Here is a 16,555-nt window from a genome sequence, read left to right on the forward strand (position 1 = left end):
ACTGTATATATATATATATATATATATATATATATATATATATATATATATATATATATATATATATATATATATATACAGTACAGACCAAAAGTTTGGACACACACACACACAAACATTCAAAGAGTTTTCTTTATTTTCATGACTATGAAAATTGTAGAGTCAAACTGAAGGCATCAAAACTATGAATTAACACATGTGGAATTATATACATAACAAAAAAGTGTGAAACAACTGAAAATATGTCATATTGTAGGTTCTTCAAAGTAGCCACCTTTGCTTAGATCACTGCTTTGCACACTCTTGGCATTCTCTTGATGCCTACTTTGAAGAACCTACAATATGAAATATTTTCAGTTCACTTTTTGTTATGTATATATATATATATGTATATATGTATATAATTCCACATGTGTTAATTCATAGTTTTGATGCCTTCAGTGTGACTATAATATATATATAGTACAGACCAAAAGTTTGGACACACCTTGTGTGTCCAAACTTTTGTCTGTACTGTATATATATATATATATATATATATATATATATATATATATATATATATATATATATATATATAAGATGATGCAAGTTATGTTTATGCATGGTTTGGGAGTAAGATTTATTTTTAGTCTTAAAGTAACTGGCTAAGAGATGAACATAGTGCTGTGCATGCAGAGAGTCAAAAGCACAAAGGAAGTCCTCTGTCCACCATCAGCTGTGCAGGGCCTCACCAGTGTTTGTTGATTTGTCTCTCTGAGATCTGGGCCCTCGCCTGGTTTGTGTCAACACAGGCTGCTGTTGCGTCCATTGATTCCAGTCCTGAATGGGGACTGATACAAATATATACCTGTTACAATGGCTTTAGTGTTCTCTCTGCAAAATATTTTTGCATTATGTGTGGCTGCACATAATGAAAGTAAAACATTTGAATTTGTATATATTATCTGACTCGATAAACCCCAAGCTAATAAACCTTCACCATTTATGAACTCTTTTTCTAAATGTAAAACTAGATGTACAAACTGTAGCACCATTTCATGTGGGCAAATCAAAAGCGCAGGTGTCTGGGACAAACACATGTCATGCCCAAGCCTTTTATTTTATATGTGCTGCTGCCCAACAGACGATATAACCAACCAGGGTAGGAAAATAAATCCTACCCTGAAAAAGTTGACCTTCACAGTGATGCAACACACCCGATTGCTGTAACTATAGCACAAGCTTTCGTATGCTCTCTCCCATTGCACTACCCACAGACAATCTATGTCAGAATCAGTAACACAGATGTATAGGGAAACCCTAACAATTAGTTCCTTCATTTTACTCTATATCCTAAACACCTTTTTTTCTGCATTGCTCTTTTTCTTCAGCCTTTAGCCATGCCTGTCAATGTAGTTAACAGAGAGTTTTATCTAATAGAGCTTTTGGGTGTGACCTCGAAAAGGTACATACATATAAGTAGCTATTTAAATCTGCATAAGAAGGTAAAAGTATTTTACAGTTTGCCACATATTTGTGTAAGCTTCTTAATGACTCAGCATCCTCGCTACACAGTATTAACACAAGGCAATTACTTGTTTGTTTTAGGTAGGAATTTGTGTATACTGATTAACACGAAAACCTTGCAGTCAGTGCAGGAGCCAGGAGAAAAACCATTTGTATTTACATTTCCTTGTCTTCTGGGGCATGCATCCAGTGCATTATTCTTAGTATTCTCTAATGGTCAGATCTGCTATTTGACAGTCTGTAAAAGGTTGAATTGAGTTGAGGAAATATACAATGGTTGATAAATCTTTGTGGGGATTCCCTTTTGTTTGATTTACATGCATGTCCACCCACCTCTGAACAAGACCTATTCATTCTACAGCCCACTGTCCCTGACATAGAAAAAGCACAATGGTCTCCCATTCTCTCATCATCTCCAAGTCTGGACAAGCCTTGAAGTAAGAACATCTTGTTTTCACCTGAAGGCATTGCAATACAAGATATAAAGCAGCATCAGAGGGAAATTGAAACAGAATTGCTACCACCTATTTGGACATACACACAAGTTGAATTTTTTAGACCACAAATTAGTACTCACTTCAAATAAATGAGTATAGTCATGCATTCCAAAGACAATTCTAAAATATCTATTCCACCCTAAATACATAGTTTCATCATGTACCCATCAGATCTGGATTTCACATGCTAGTCCACCACATTACAGTGGTCCCACCTCTATTTAGAGGCTCCTCTGTTTCTATCTATGACTCATAAATTATTATCCTAAGAGCACTGGCCACTCCCAAGGCCTGAGCATTGGCACACCCAGGGGAAAAAGTCTGCCTATCGCTCCCCATAGCCATCAGTATGCATTTATTTCCCTTTAAGCACAAATCTAATCTTGCCTCTGGCATGGTACTCAACAACATGACCACTTGCTTTTGCTCCTACTAATACAGATGCGGTCAACATCAGGAAGTAGCTGATATATTGTAGATGTTTTTTCTCCACCATGGAACATTAGGTAATTGAAGTGGAATCCACCACCATTACCTCAGTCATGCTCAGCATAGCAACTCACACCCAAAAGGTACCTTATTAGGGCAATTGGCTATGTCATAATGATTATTGAAAAAAATATGGCATTAAACTTTGACATGTGGTTTCTAATTCCCAAGTGGGAGTGAGATTTGGCAGTGGTTTTGAGCTTTGGTTACAGTAGAGTGATAGATAAACATGTTGGTACACAGGAATGCTGCCTCCTCATTAAATGCAATCCAGGTATTCTTTTCTGTATAAGTAATTCACGAGAAGTTTCTGGATTTCTAGATACGTAGGGAGTGTCTTTTAAAAAACAAGACGAATGCTCTAGGTAAACCCAGATATGACTTAGATTTTGCAGATTAACGTTTAGGATCAAGAAAACCTCGAGATGATAACTGATTACTCATATGTAGTATCTGAATAACTTTGCATTTCTTTGTATTTGTACCACTGTTAATCTTCCAGGGATATCCCTGCTTCCATTTACTCCTGTTAAAATGTCCCCTATACTGTAATATCTGGCCCAGCCCTCGGGAATGTTCAATATGCACCTGAAAATCAAAGTATTTATATAACTTTAAATCACACAAACAATGGCCTCTCTGATATAACAGTCTTTTGTTGTCTGCTCTCAGTCAACAGTAGATCTTTTCCAGTCCTTCTCTGCACTGTTTGAACCCTGCCTTTGACTATGGAAAAACCTAAGATGCTATCAGAGCCAGGGCATCATCATCATCAGTCATCAGAGAATCACACACTCTGTGTGGTTCTAGTCACGTTCTTTACTCTCTGCCCTGTAAGATTCATTTGAATGAAGTGATAACCGCAGACTTTGACTCACTGTTTACCCTCTGGCTCTAAGGTTAGATGGGGAAAGCCTGGAGTCTGACTGTTTCATTATTCTTTAACTCTCTCATGAATTCCATTGAAGTGATATATTATTTATATATATATATATATATATATATATATATATATATATATATATATATATATATATATATATATATATACACACACATTACTCAAGACTCATTACTTTAGTTTGAATCTATTTGGTGACATAATCCATAATATTATATTTTTATATTCATAGCATATTTTTTCTTCTCATTGTGTGTTGTTTTCAGCCCATCAACCTATTTCTTGTTATTGCACAGCTTTTTTAACCACAGCCACTTCCACTGGTCTATCATTTTCTGGCGCTCACACACACCACAGTCATAGGCTAGTTTACAAAGCTAACAATGAGCGATGCAGAAGGCAACAAGAAGCATAGTTAACGTGGCTGAGACAGAGGGAGTCAGCGATGTAAACATGACTATGAACAGAGACATTCCTGATCACTTCATTATCATGATCTTTGCTCTGCTTGTACCTATTACATAGTAGTTGTTCAGCCGGGATACATTCATTAGATAAAAACATTTGAAATTCTTTTGTATTAATATATTATTATGATGTGAGGTCCAGTTACCAGTGATACTAAAATAGGTAGTAGTAATGTCTACTTTTTACTTAAGTACATGTCATAGCCCAAACTTCTTTACTTTAACCTGAATGAAAAAAGTGTAGTCAGTACAAAATTTTTTACCAGAGTCTTTTAAAACACAAGTAAAACATATTGATACTGTTTGGAAAGGTCAAGGGTTCAAGCCTCGGTATCGCCAAGCCGCCACTTCTGGGCTCCTGAGTAAGGATCTTAACCCTCTGTGCTTCAGGGGCACTGTATCATGGCTGACCCTGTGCTCTGACCCTAGGTTCTGAACAAGCTCGGATATGTGAAGAAAAGAATTTCACTCTGCTGTAATGTATATGTGACAAATAAAGGCTATTCTTCTACTTGAGTGAAGGACGAGTGTACTTTTACCATCTCTGTTCTGTTTCCATTTCCCTAAATATTTTATTAAACTCAAGCCACATTTCTATTGGCCTATACCAGTTGGCTCAGGTGATCAGCAATGTTGTCTAAAACCTTTATGATTTCTTTTAAGTCCATTTTAATAACAAAACCTGTGGTTTGATTAATTTAAATTCAGTTAATAGAGCTATATAGGTCATATGTTAGGTCTTATGTTTAATATTTTGGCACACAGATTATGCTAATGCTTAATACACTATCAAGAGGACATTTGTACTCATAGATTTTAACAACTATTAAATAATATTAGGCTGATAACTGTAAGCTAATGTGTAATACCAGTACTCTTAGAACCTTCATATATAGAACATACTCTATTTGCCCAAAAGTATTAGAACACTTGACATTTACTAACATATATCATTCTTCCAAAAACTGTTACCACAAATTTGAAGGCATACAATTGTGTAGGATGTCTTTGGATGGAATAGCACTAAATTTTCACTTCACTTGAAAGACCCAAAATTGTTCCAGGATGACAATCCCTATGTGCATAAAGCGAGCTCCATAAAGATATGGTACATGAGACACTTACATAAGGTCATCCAGTGCTCTATCAACATGTCGCTTAGTAAATTAGTACATTTCATTAATTCACATAACCTTTTCAAACCATGTGATCAGACTTTTTCTATGTGCCATTGTTGAAGGGTTCCCTTTTAACAGGGGTGTGTGTCATCTTAAAGTAAAGTTCTATTAGTCTTTCCTTTTACCTGAAGCCATTTCTGTCCTCATTGAAGCAGTCAGCAGCATCTTGAGGCACTCCCTCCCCCTTCCATTAGTATCTCTGTTTTTGTCAAATCTAAAAGCCCTCAGTGACCAAACAATAAGGCACCTGAAAAATAACGAAACTCACGTCAGTCTTGATGAAACACACACATGCTGATGGCATTTTTTTAATGTACTCTAAGGTGAAGCTGCCGCCACACCTGAAATCCCCCTGAATGGAATTTCCCTAACTACACACATACAGATACACTGCTAACTCATAAGCTCCTATTTCCTCAGTTCTTTCTTGGTCCTGGAAGATCAGAGAGACAACTCGCTTTGTCAGTTAACTTGAGTCCAGAGCAGTATGGCTGCTTCATTCACTCTCGTTATTGTCACTGCCTCCATCAGCGGTTTTAGGCTCTGCATGCACCGCGTCACATGAATGTGTGTAGAAACTCTGCCTGGCACACAAAAGGCCAGCTGTTTACCCTCTTCTACATTTACCTTCAGTGAACAAACTACTCACTACAGTTTCAATTTAAAGTTTAAACTAGCCTTATCATTTAAAGTGCTGCCATGAAGATGTCTTGCCTCACCAAGACATTTGACAGCCCATTTGACAGTACAACAACAACAAGATGGCCAGTTGTATATATTGACAGGACACAGAGATTATTGACTATGTCTTAGATGACAGGCAGCGCTAAAAAGGTGGGGGAATAACTATAGGCTTTCAGTTGCAAAAAATCAGTCGCCCTTTTATGGCACACTATCAGTTCTTTCAGAGCGGTAACTCTGCCATCGACTCCCTATGGAGGTGGCCTCTGTCGATCCCTGGGTCCTAGCCTGCACTAGGTGAAGTGGGACACAAATGGAGTCTTTGTGGCCCTCAGTATACTCTAGTGGTCCAAGAGTCAAAAGGTCACCATAAAGGGAGGGTGTGTGCTAGGGAGGGGGCAGTGTGGGGTGAAGGTTTAGAGAGCAGAAGAGTGAGAAACACAGATTTTTGGTTGTTTTCACATTGGCCAAGGAAAATGTATAGGTCTTGGAAACTTTCTTTAGACATGCCATTCAGGCTATTAAACCTTTTCATAGATTTATGATGATGAGAGATGAACTGCATGTTATAGAGTTTGCAGGGCTGTGAATAATTCAAAGGTCATTTTCCTTTGGCCTTGGTGATTTGAATCCTATTGACCTTTCAGCAAAGGTTCCTAACGGAAACCAAATGGTAAAGTTGGTCGAGTAAAGTCATCTAAATTTGTGTAAAGTAATTTCTTGCTGTGTATTTAAAAGTGTAAAATATCCAAGTAATGGACTTTATGTCCATAGTCTAATACAAAAATATTTTGTGGCAAGATTTGAGCCACTTGCATCATCTAAAACTGTTTGCTCTAAGCCATTAGCAGGATTTTTAGTCACACTTTTTATGATCCTGACTAGAATTGGACTGTGACCTTTGAAAAACATTTTATTGTTTTAGCAAATACCCAATAATCCTTTAAGTCAATTAACAGATCTATATGTTTTTGTTTTTTTTTTAGAAATGCTTAATTCTTTCTTTCCAGGTAATTATATATTTTTGTAGGTAGAAACAACACCAATATTTATCATATTTGGTGAAATTGAATGGATATTTTAAAAGTAAATTCAATTAAAAAATTATTTGGACATTGACAAAGCTGTATGCTTACCATAATATATTGATTTTAAAATTAAACATAGGAAATTATATTATAAATATGATTATACATAATAATATAAGCACTTTCATTAACATGAGGGTATTAGTATCAAAAATGGGTAAAGAGTGTAGAAATTAAAGCAAATTCGTTAGGTTCAACAGATTTTTTAAGAACCAAAAGTAATAGTTCAATTGACTGGTTACTTGTTCTATTGCAGTTTGTGTTAACTCATTTACAAGTAATCAGATAAAAGTACTAGAGTTGATTGAAAATATGAAATGCACATTTTAAACAAATTTTAAGCAAAACATTACACATGGACAAAATCAACAATTTAGAACAGTCTTTAAAAGCAGAATTGCACTGATGAGCTCAAAAAACACCAAAGGGCCAGAAAACCACAGAAAACAATTGAGGTAGATAGCAGAACTCTTTCCCTGGTGCTCCAGGAAGCATATCTTTGACAAAGCCAACAATCAAGAGAATACCAAAATAAATACAGAGGTTTTGCCACAAGCTGTAAACCAGAAAAGATACATACCAGTTTAGCATTAGCATCTTTTAAAAAAAGCCTGTTCTGAAACAACCTCTTATAATCCAAAATCAACTTGTACCTGAATAATCAAAAGGCAGAAAATGCTCATGATTCAAAGCAATCTAATCTTTTGGCACAGGCAAGTATGGTGCAAATAGTATTGATACCCTTGAATTTTAATAATGATGTGACTGCTAACAAAATCAGCAGGATGAATTTTAAACTGGTTTATATGTGGTGAGATTCAGCCAAATGTTTTCAAACTCATTGGTTAACAGTTCACAGTGAAGCTAAACAATGTCCCAAAGCATAATTCAGAAGCAGCCCAAAGGAAAATATGTCAAATGTTTTGCCAATCATGTAACCTGAATCCAACAAGACTAAATCACCAATTGAAACTTGTTTAGAACATGTAGAACATGATAGAATGATGGAATTGTATTGGGTTTTTTTTATATTTTAAAAATAGTAAATAATAAAATGCAAAAAAAAAAGGAAAATGCTAGTAATAGACAACAAAATGCAAAGAGGTCTGAAAAAATGATAATTAAATAATGGATTGTTATTTACTCACACAGACATATAGATACATACAGATTCCATTTTGAGGAGGACATTGAGGGTTTTGGACCAAGTGTTTGGTTTTGCTTGCAGTTAAATTCTTATATAAGAGCAAATTTTGTGAAATGTGTGTGAACAATGAAAAACAAAATGGATTGTATAGAATAAATAGAATGCATATGCACATAAATCTCACACGTTATTTGCGTGCATGTGTGTAGGAGTATGCTACTGCCACAAACAAAACAAACTCCTCACTGCATTTTGAAGTGAAAAGGTCCTTCAATTCCTTGGTAAGAGTGAATCTGTGTGTGTGTGTGTGTGTGTGTGTGTGTGTGTGTGTGTGTGCTTGTGTGGGTGTGTATGTGTATGTGTGTGTGTGTGTGTGTGTGTGTGTGCTGGTGTTTGGCTTCACAAGGTAGCTAGGGGGCATAACTATAGTGTCATTAACATTCCAACAGCCATGCCGACACCGCTAACTCTGCACTACATGATGAGACAGCTCAGTCAACCTCTATATGATCACTCTTTCTCTCTCTCTCTCTTATTGACACATACAACCCCAACACGTGCATAAACATGTGCCTGCACATGCACACACACACACACACACACACACACACACACACACACACACAAATATTGTCTCTGTTTAGTAGTAGTAGTAGTGCCAGAGGTGACTCATCCCCTTTTTGTTGTCATGATTTAGATGTCTCCTCTGAATATCTTAAACATTTCACACATTTGTTCAGTTTTCAGATGTGGGAGAGCTAAATTCCAGATGATTATTCCACTATGTCCTAGGGTTTTGGATGTGTTTTGGAAGACTTGCTTTGCGTCACTCAGTGAAGGCCAGTGTGGCCAGTGTGGCATAAAGTGTTCCTTCATACCAGCTTGTTTTTCGTAGCTCTGCCTTAAGGGTCTAGAAAAAGGCAACAGATAAAGAAAGAGCTGGGAACCCACTCTGATGTAATCATGCCGTGTGGCTACATGTCGACAGGTAGAAAACCTTTTGCTAACAGCTGAGAGGACACCGAGAATGACAAACAATATCAGAACTTTTTGTTCAGACATGTACACAGTGTATTTATGCCATATCGTATTTATGCAGCTAGTTAAGTCAGAAGCCATAACTCTTCAATGGAAAAAAATCTTTGGAACAGTATCTGCATATATTCTTATTATAAAATTGAAAGAAAAAACTCATTTTCAATCATTTTTGATATCATTAAGAGTAAGAATTTATTTTAAAGTTACAAAATATTTTACGAAAGCTTCTTTTATTTTTACATAAACTGTACAGAAATTACATGTTGTACTGGTTGACTTTGTACCAACAGCTAAAAATAAGTTTCATTACATAGAAAATTAAGAAAGAATTAAATATGAAAGGTTTGCTGTACAAATAAAAAAAAAGTATCAAGAGCTGAAAGGGAAACTCTGATGTCGTACCCTGACACAGTGATTAGGCTTCTTAAAGAGGATAAACAAATATTGTACAAATATTGTAACAGCCTTTCCACCATATTACAATAACTATGATATTGGCCTCTTTGGTTCAATTATACGGTACACAGAAAATTCAGTTGCCTATTATAAAAATATTTTTTTCCCCACAGCATTTCGTTGTTGTTGTTGTTGTTTGTCTTTTAATATTTCTGCAGCTTTTCAGTGCAAAAATATGAACATTCATCCGCTTTGAAAAGAAAGCGAAAGACCTTTCAAGTATTTGATAAAAAGTTAAAGATTAGCAGAACAGAACACTTGGTCCGGACCAGGATTACTATACATTGCATAGGTTATGCGGCACTTTATATGACTAGGACTGAGTGAGGATTGGGGTAGGTGCACCTCTTGACAATCCTTTTGAAGGCATTTCAATAGGCAAGTGCTTTAAATTGTGCATTTAGAGCATTTTTGTCAAGTGCTGTACTGCCAGCTGGTCAGTAATAATGCCTCCACAGAGCACATGGTGCTGACAGCATTTATGAGACACTGAAGTTCACAGCCAAAGAACTATAACATCACACTTCACCTGTTGGACCTTGCGTCGTGGTTCAGCAGTCTGCCACATGGATGGTGCATTAGCAGCATGAGGGAAAGCCACTTTGTTAAAGAATTGTCCAAAAGGCTGCTAGCAGTTTTATGTAGCCTACCCGTTTGATATGGAACAATGCCGCAGAAGATTTTAGTCGTGGTACTGGGAATGACTTGAGCATGAAAGGTGATGCTATACATAGTTATTGAAAACTCCACCTCTATGGAATGATTTGTCACTGTTTTTGAAGTGCTGATGTTCTGAAGTGTAAAGGACGTTGTAATGTCAGTGCTTTCACTAGTCTCGGAAGGGTTGTTGCTCAGTCCTCAAAGCAGTGGGCAGTACCAGCTTGTCACAGGTAAATGTACCTTTCAGTTCTGTTGGAGTAAAAAGGACAACATCATATTTTCACCTAGATACAAAAAAACCTCACAAGGTTTGGTGATTTTCATACCTTTCTCATTTCAATGTCTTTGTGTTTGTAGATTGTAACATAATTACTCCTGTCATACAACTGACGATCCACTGCTCCATGCACACACAGTAGTGTGCAATTTTGCATTTTGAGTGTCCTTATAATAACATGTATATGCCTGTGGTACGGGCCCATAAATATGTCACTGCTGTTGTAATGTCCTTTGATTACATTGAAAGTCTACAATTCCCTAAACAGCCTCAGGCACAGCCACATTCCTCCACAATCATGTTCGGAACGTCCCGCTTGACAATGTTGTACTCATCGTCAAAGTAGAGCATGGACATGGTGCTGAGCTTGGTAGGAATGCAGCAGGAGTTCACTGAGCCTGGGCTTATGCCTCGCATGCGGTACTGATTGACCACAGCTGTGTGAAATGAGGATGCCGAGCCCGGCACTCCTGCCATGTATGCCGGGCAGTTGCCCTCGCAATAGTTGCCAAAGTAGCCAGCGGGAGCTATGATCCAGTCATTCCAGCCTATGATCCTAAAGTCAATGTAGAACTGCTGCCTGCAGCACAGACCACCATGGTTTCCATCGCACTCCAAGCCACGCTTGTGGATGCGATGTTTCCCCTCGGCTTGGCGTGCTCGCACCACCAGGAAAGGGCGGTGCGAGGGATCACCTACGTCCACTAAAACCGGCGCCACTTTGGCTATGTCACAGCCCTCGCAGTGCACATCCAAGTCTTGTCGACGGCCACCTTTTCCTAATGCCACTCGGACTGCCTCTGACAATGGAAATGTGTGCCAGCCACTGCGCTTCAGCTCCAGCCGCTTCTCAACCCATTTTTCTTGACCGCCAAGCTCCTGGCAATGCAACCTCACCGTCACCTTCCGACGCACACCTTTTTCCAGGCCTCCAGGAAGAAGTTTGAAGTACAGCCATAGACTGGCCTGCTGCACATACAGGTTCTGGTTGCCCTCATTGGAGATCACAAAATAGAGGCTGGACTTCACAGAAGTCAGGTCATCTATAGGAAATGGAGGGAAAAAGCATTTATTGAGGCATGTGTGTTCATTTTATTTTAAATAATACCATATATAGCTATTTGTGCCTAAGGTAAATTGCTCCATCCTATCACAGCCCTGACAGGTTCAGATTTCTCAAATGATCTTTTGTTCTCCCTTTCATATATCACCCGGATTGATGGAGAGGCTGCAGCAGCACAACATTGGGCTTAGGCCCAGTTGGCCTAGCATTGTAGGCTGCTGATGCAAGGAAGTAGGGGTGGATTGTGAGTTCTGCCCTGGGGGGTTCATTGAGTTCACAGTGAGCGTAGTGAAAAAAAAACCCACAGCTCCTGGAGCCTTGGAGACTGACAGCACAATGCACTCTGTGAGGTATTATGGGACAGCCTAGTATTGAGCATGTGGCCTCTGAATAAAAAGGATGATCAGGAAAAATAAGAAACATTTGCATGACACAGCACAGTATTCTCAATACTGTTGTATTCAGCATGTAGCCAGTGTTTGGAACAGTTCAGGATGCAGGCCTTTTTTTCATTTTTGAAAAGTTCTATTGAGCCCACAAACACCTAATTGCTGATAGCACCAAAGTGATGGATGGTATAATTAATCATATTTTATTTGATCTTTTGGTTGAAGTCGCAGAGCTGCTTACGGCTGGCATGTGCTGAATTGGTTGAATTACCTTGTTTGCAAACTGATTAGCTGAGGTCAGTGTCAACAGCTTGCCTCGGAAGATGGCTTGTTTCTCTGACAGCCTGTCTGGCCCCATGTAGCAGTGGCTTTATGTGCACTCAGCCCTGTCCAGACTCGTTTGCCTGCCTCTGCTCTCTGGCAGGAACCCAGTTTCTCGGCAGTCCCAAAGTGGCACACAGTTAAAGCTCAGGAGGGACAGAAAATAGAGCCCTGGGGACATCGTATCAGCTGTTAAAAGCTGTGTAGCAAAATATGAGCAAAATAGATTAGCAAACAGTTCCCCTGAAACTTTCTACCTCATTAACTGCCGGCAGACCCTGAGGTTGTAAATATTCCAGCATTACCTGTGCAATAAAGTGCTCTACTGCCTGCCTCAACAGATCCTTCTTAAAATAAATGACATGCACAGTGCAGACTGGTCTGACTGATGGAACAACCATGTCCACTAGTCTGTAGAGTTCCTCTGCACAGGAAAGCAGGAAGGGAGGTGAGGTCTGGAAAGTAGCCACATGATCCATTGCCCACATGCTGATTGGGCGTGCTTACTTTCAGCTGAGCTGAACCACAGATGGGCAATCAGCACTGTCTGGCCAACTTTACAGGAGGCAGAGGAAAGAAGGGTTGATTACCGGCTCTCATTAACACTTTAATCCCTTATGGAGCTGCATGTGACATTCCTTTCCGGTTCCCCTCCAGTTTCCTGTGATCTTAGGAGGTGGTGTACAGATGAAACAGGCCATATACCTGAGTAAGATGTAACTAATCATTTAAGACAACAATACAACAAAAATTTTAAAATGTCAACAAAAAGGTGGGGAGGGGGTAGAAAATATTTGGAATCTAGTACTTTGCTATCTTGTAAAATTGACTCATTGAGTTTATCGAGTCTGTTTATCAGCAGATGCCCCGGTGGCCCATTGAATTTACTAGACTCTTAGTTAGTTCAGTCTGTTACATTTAATACACCTTTTAGACTACAAGCTGCCCCACCACTGCATACATGCGTGCAGATCAGTGAAGTGCCAATGCCGCCAGTGTACCCTACTCTCCTGCAAGAATTCTAAAACAAATGTCAAACAGTAAATGGAAAAGTGGTTACATAAACAGCAGCCTTCTTCTACACCTCACTAGAAATTGCTCTCATGCTGGATTTGCTTCATATGAACTGCTTAGTGCAAGAATTTGGGCTGCTGTCTGATTAGCTTCTAGCATCCTACCGATCTCCTGATACTGTAGAATCAAATTTCCAAAACAGTATCCAGTGTCAATAAAACAAAGATTTCCAAGGGGCTCAATTCAAATGGGGTTTGATTGGCATGATGAAATTGCAGGTCCTCTTGCAAACTTCTGAATACATGCTACACTGAATAATGTCAAATAATAAAGCCTAATTTCCCATGCTGGACTGGAAGTTAAGAGTTCAGCGAGTCCGAATAGCTTCGGACAAATGAGAAGCACACATCTCTCGCTTCGCTCCTGTGGCTACGGGACACCAAATCCTTCTGAAACGGACCACAGAACAGAGTTAACAGAGACATAAAGCTGGCAGCTGTTCTCACCTGCATGTTGGCAGGTTTCAACCTTCTGCCCTTTTAGAGTAGGGTGTGATATGTAAGCAAACATTCTGGACAAACCATTTAGACCACTGGCCCTTGCTAGGTGAAGAAAATATGGTGAGATTTCTATTTTGAGGCCAGCTTTCAGCCCGCAACTACAGTGATTTGCTGACTTATCTCCTAGGTGTTGTATAGATCAGGGGAACTACACAGGATGAGCACATCTAAAAGCTCAGTGGAGGAGTGTGCCACTCACTGCAGAATACCTTGGGAGTTTGTCCCAAAGCCATGCCCTGGCTGGCAACCTCCACTCTGGGGGTTAGCGCCAGCTGGCCCTGAGGCAGAAGGGGTCCAGAGAGCAGGGACCAAAGCCAGTTTCATGACACAATGCAGCTCAAAGGTTCAAAGGTGTCCTAAATAATGGGTGAAAATGCAAAGAGGCCTAGCTTTGCTTTGATATTTTAAAAGCATTCTTTCATTCTTTGCAGAACTGCGATATGAGTAGACCCCCCCACTATAGCCTCTGCTCCCCCACCGCACAACTCAAATGTCTCATGCATTATTCTGAGTGATTTCTTTCTTTCTTTTTTTTTCTAATGTTGACATATTGGGTTTAACAGGAAAGCACAGTGACCTCCCAATAATTGCTATTCCTTTGTTCACTTGTCATAAGTGTGTTTCATTCAATCTTGGTGGTGAAAAGAAGTTGTCCAAGCTTCTGTGCTGTGCAGGTATTTAGAAAAGGAGATGAGGGAGTCAGGCTGAGAAACATTGTGCATCATCTTTCATACTACAACCATCATAAGTGAAGAAATGTAGCAGCCTGATTTTCAGTCTTCATCATATTAACAACGATAAGAATTCATTATTAAAAACGTTAACCTGTCTATCCAGATGAATTATAATGTTTTAATCACAACTACATTTTATTTAATAAGTAGTGGTGCCACTTCAAACTTTTATTTATGTTATTTGAAATATCTTATCTAAACGGTCACAGTAGAATATACCTAATTGGCAAAATGTGTGAATATATGAAATTAGTTTAATAGAGAATTGTTAATAGCCGTCATTGTGATCTGGTGTAAATATATTGGATCCTGCAGAACAAGAGATTTTCATTCTGATATCCACCTCTATGGAATTGTATGATACTTTGTGAATTATTTACATGTAATTTAATGTAGTTTATGTAAAATAGCTGGAAAAATGTAAATTAAGAATAATTAATTTATGACGCAATATTTTGTCGATAGATCTAAAAATCTAAAAGAAAAAAAAGTAAAAAAAAAAAAAAAAGTAAAAAACAAAAACAAAAACAAGTCCACGTGCTGAATGGTGTTTTGCAACTCATCTCCGCAAATATTATTCTTGGGTTTTCGATGTCAAAACTGAGGGATTAAAATGTTTCAGACTGTGTTATACAGTTTGAAGATTTCTACATACCTGACTCAGCGAAGCTGATAATTTCTGACGTTTCCTCTTGCGCCTCGTTGCTGTAAGCGGCTTGGCCGTCTAAGCTGGGAATCTCGAACCTCCCGTCCGCCCGCACTTTCCCGGCGTGGAGCTTCCTCAATGCCGTGACCATGGCCGCTTTGGGGATCGGGTGCGTGATGTTGGGTCTCTGTCTCATCTGCAGTCTGCTCAGTATATGCCTCTTCACTGCCTCCAGAAAGTCCGTGTCCATCGCGTCTGGAACGTCGGGACGGCCGAGGCCGCATGACGCGCACGAGTCCCGGGGCAGCGCAGAGGTGTCGCTCCCGGCGCCCCGCACTGACAGCACACAAACCATTAACCAGCACATCACCCGCACCATTAGCTTCATCTTTTCTCCTTCTCGTCTACAGGCGATCATCTTTTAATTCAACAGACCGGGTGTTTTGAGTAATTTCTTTGCTCTTTTGCATTCACAGATCCGTCGTGCCAGACAAATCGACGCTGTGCAGCCACATGAGATATTTAAACAACGTGTTCATAAAAGTTATTGAAAAAAGAAAAATATTTTCTTGAGAACGCACGTAAGAACAATCTGAGTTAGGAAACGGTCCAGGCTCCCAGAAGTTGTCTTGGAGAAAGCTCCATACGTTCTGGTTTTATTGAAGGATGGAGGTGGTAAGAAGAGATGGGCTTGACTTCGAGCATCCAAACTCAGCCTCAGGCTAGATCAGTGTACGTTCAACCTACACGCCACATTTCGCCCATCTGTTTGACATATCCTCCTCCTAAAGACGGAACAACTCATCCCACCCAAAAAACCAAGAGTGCAATCAGAGTCCGAGCGCTAATCGAATTCACAGATTAGTCACTAAAAGTACTAAGAACTGAAATATTGTCCTCGATTGGATCGCACCTTCTCTTCGTCCAGGTCCTCTTTTGGAATTATAAAAGACTAGAAAATCCCAAGCTTCTGGCTGATGCATAACCTATACGTATTACGGGCTCGATGTCGCGCTTTCTGTCCTTTCCTCAATGAAGTAACCTCTAAAGCCGTCTCGCGCGGAAACTTTTTTTTATACTTGAAACCACGTGGGCTGAGAGATTACCTCTCTGTGGAGTATGTAAAGGCGAACACAGCATCAGCTGCCGATCCATTTACTCCTGCCTGTGATGAACAACTCTAGTGGCAAGTCGAGCTTAAATACTGAATAAAGTGTAAACGTCACATTGTAAAATCCCTTCCTTTAGACGCAAATAAACACTGAATAAAGTGTCAACGTCATCCTGTAAATTCCCTTCTATGTGCAACAGCTTATAGAATGATTTCCTGGAAGGTTTTATATTACGTTCACAATATACTATATAATAATGTGAATGTAAAATGTATCAAATATCTGGTTGAATTGTATGTACATGCGCATCTATCTATCTATCTATCTA

The 16,555-nt window shown here is 39.1% G+C and overlaps 1 protein-coding gene across 4 annotated transcripts; it reads right to left on the reverse strand.

Moving 5' to 3' along the window:
* Positions 1-703: 703 nt before the first annotated feature.
* Positions 704-16,451, reverse strand: inhbb (inhibin subunit beta B). 4 transcript variants are annotated; one of them, XR_006925143.1, is made up of 3 exons: positions 15,125-16,451; positions 9,981-11,431; positions 704-833 (listed from the first exon to the last, which is right to left on the reverse strand). XR_006925143.1 is itself a non-coding variant. In XM_046845244.1 (2 exons), exons 1-2 carry the CDS (start codon positions 15,531-15,533, stop codon positions 10,659-10,661), a joined length of 1,182 nt encoding a protein of 393 aa, XP_046701200.1. In that variant the 5' UTR covers positions 15,534-16,451; the 3' UTR covers positions 7,891-10,658. The 4 variants fall into 4 exon arrangements, 1 of the variants encoding a protein (XP_046701200.1); XR_006925142.1 differs by lacking the exon at positions 704-833 and adding an exon at positions 5,167-5,288; XR_006925144.1 differs by lacking the exon at positions 704-833 and having other exon boundaries at positions 7,885-10,360; positions 10,438-11,431.
* Between the last annotated feature and the right edge of the window lie 104 nt (positions 16,452-16,555).

The sequence above is a fragment of the Silurus meridionalis genome, chromosome 3 (genome assembly GCF_014805685.1).
Source record: "Silurus meridionalis isolate SWU-2019-XX chromosome 3, ASM1480568v1, whole genome shotgun sequence".
Classification (NCBI taxonomy): Eukaryota; Metazoa; Chordata; class Actinopteri; order Siluriformes; family Siluridae; genus Silurus; species Silurus meridionalis.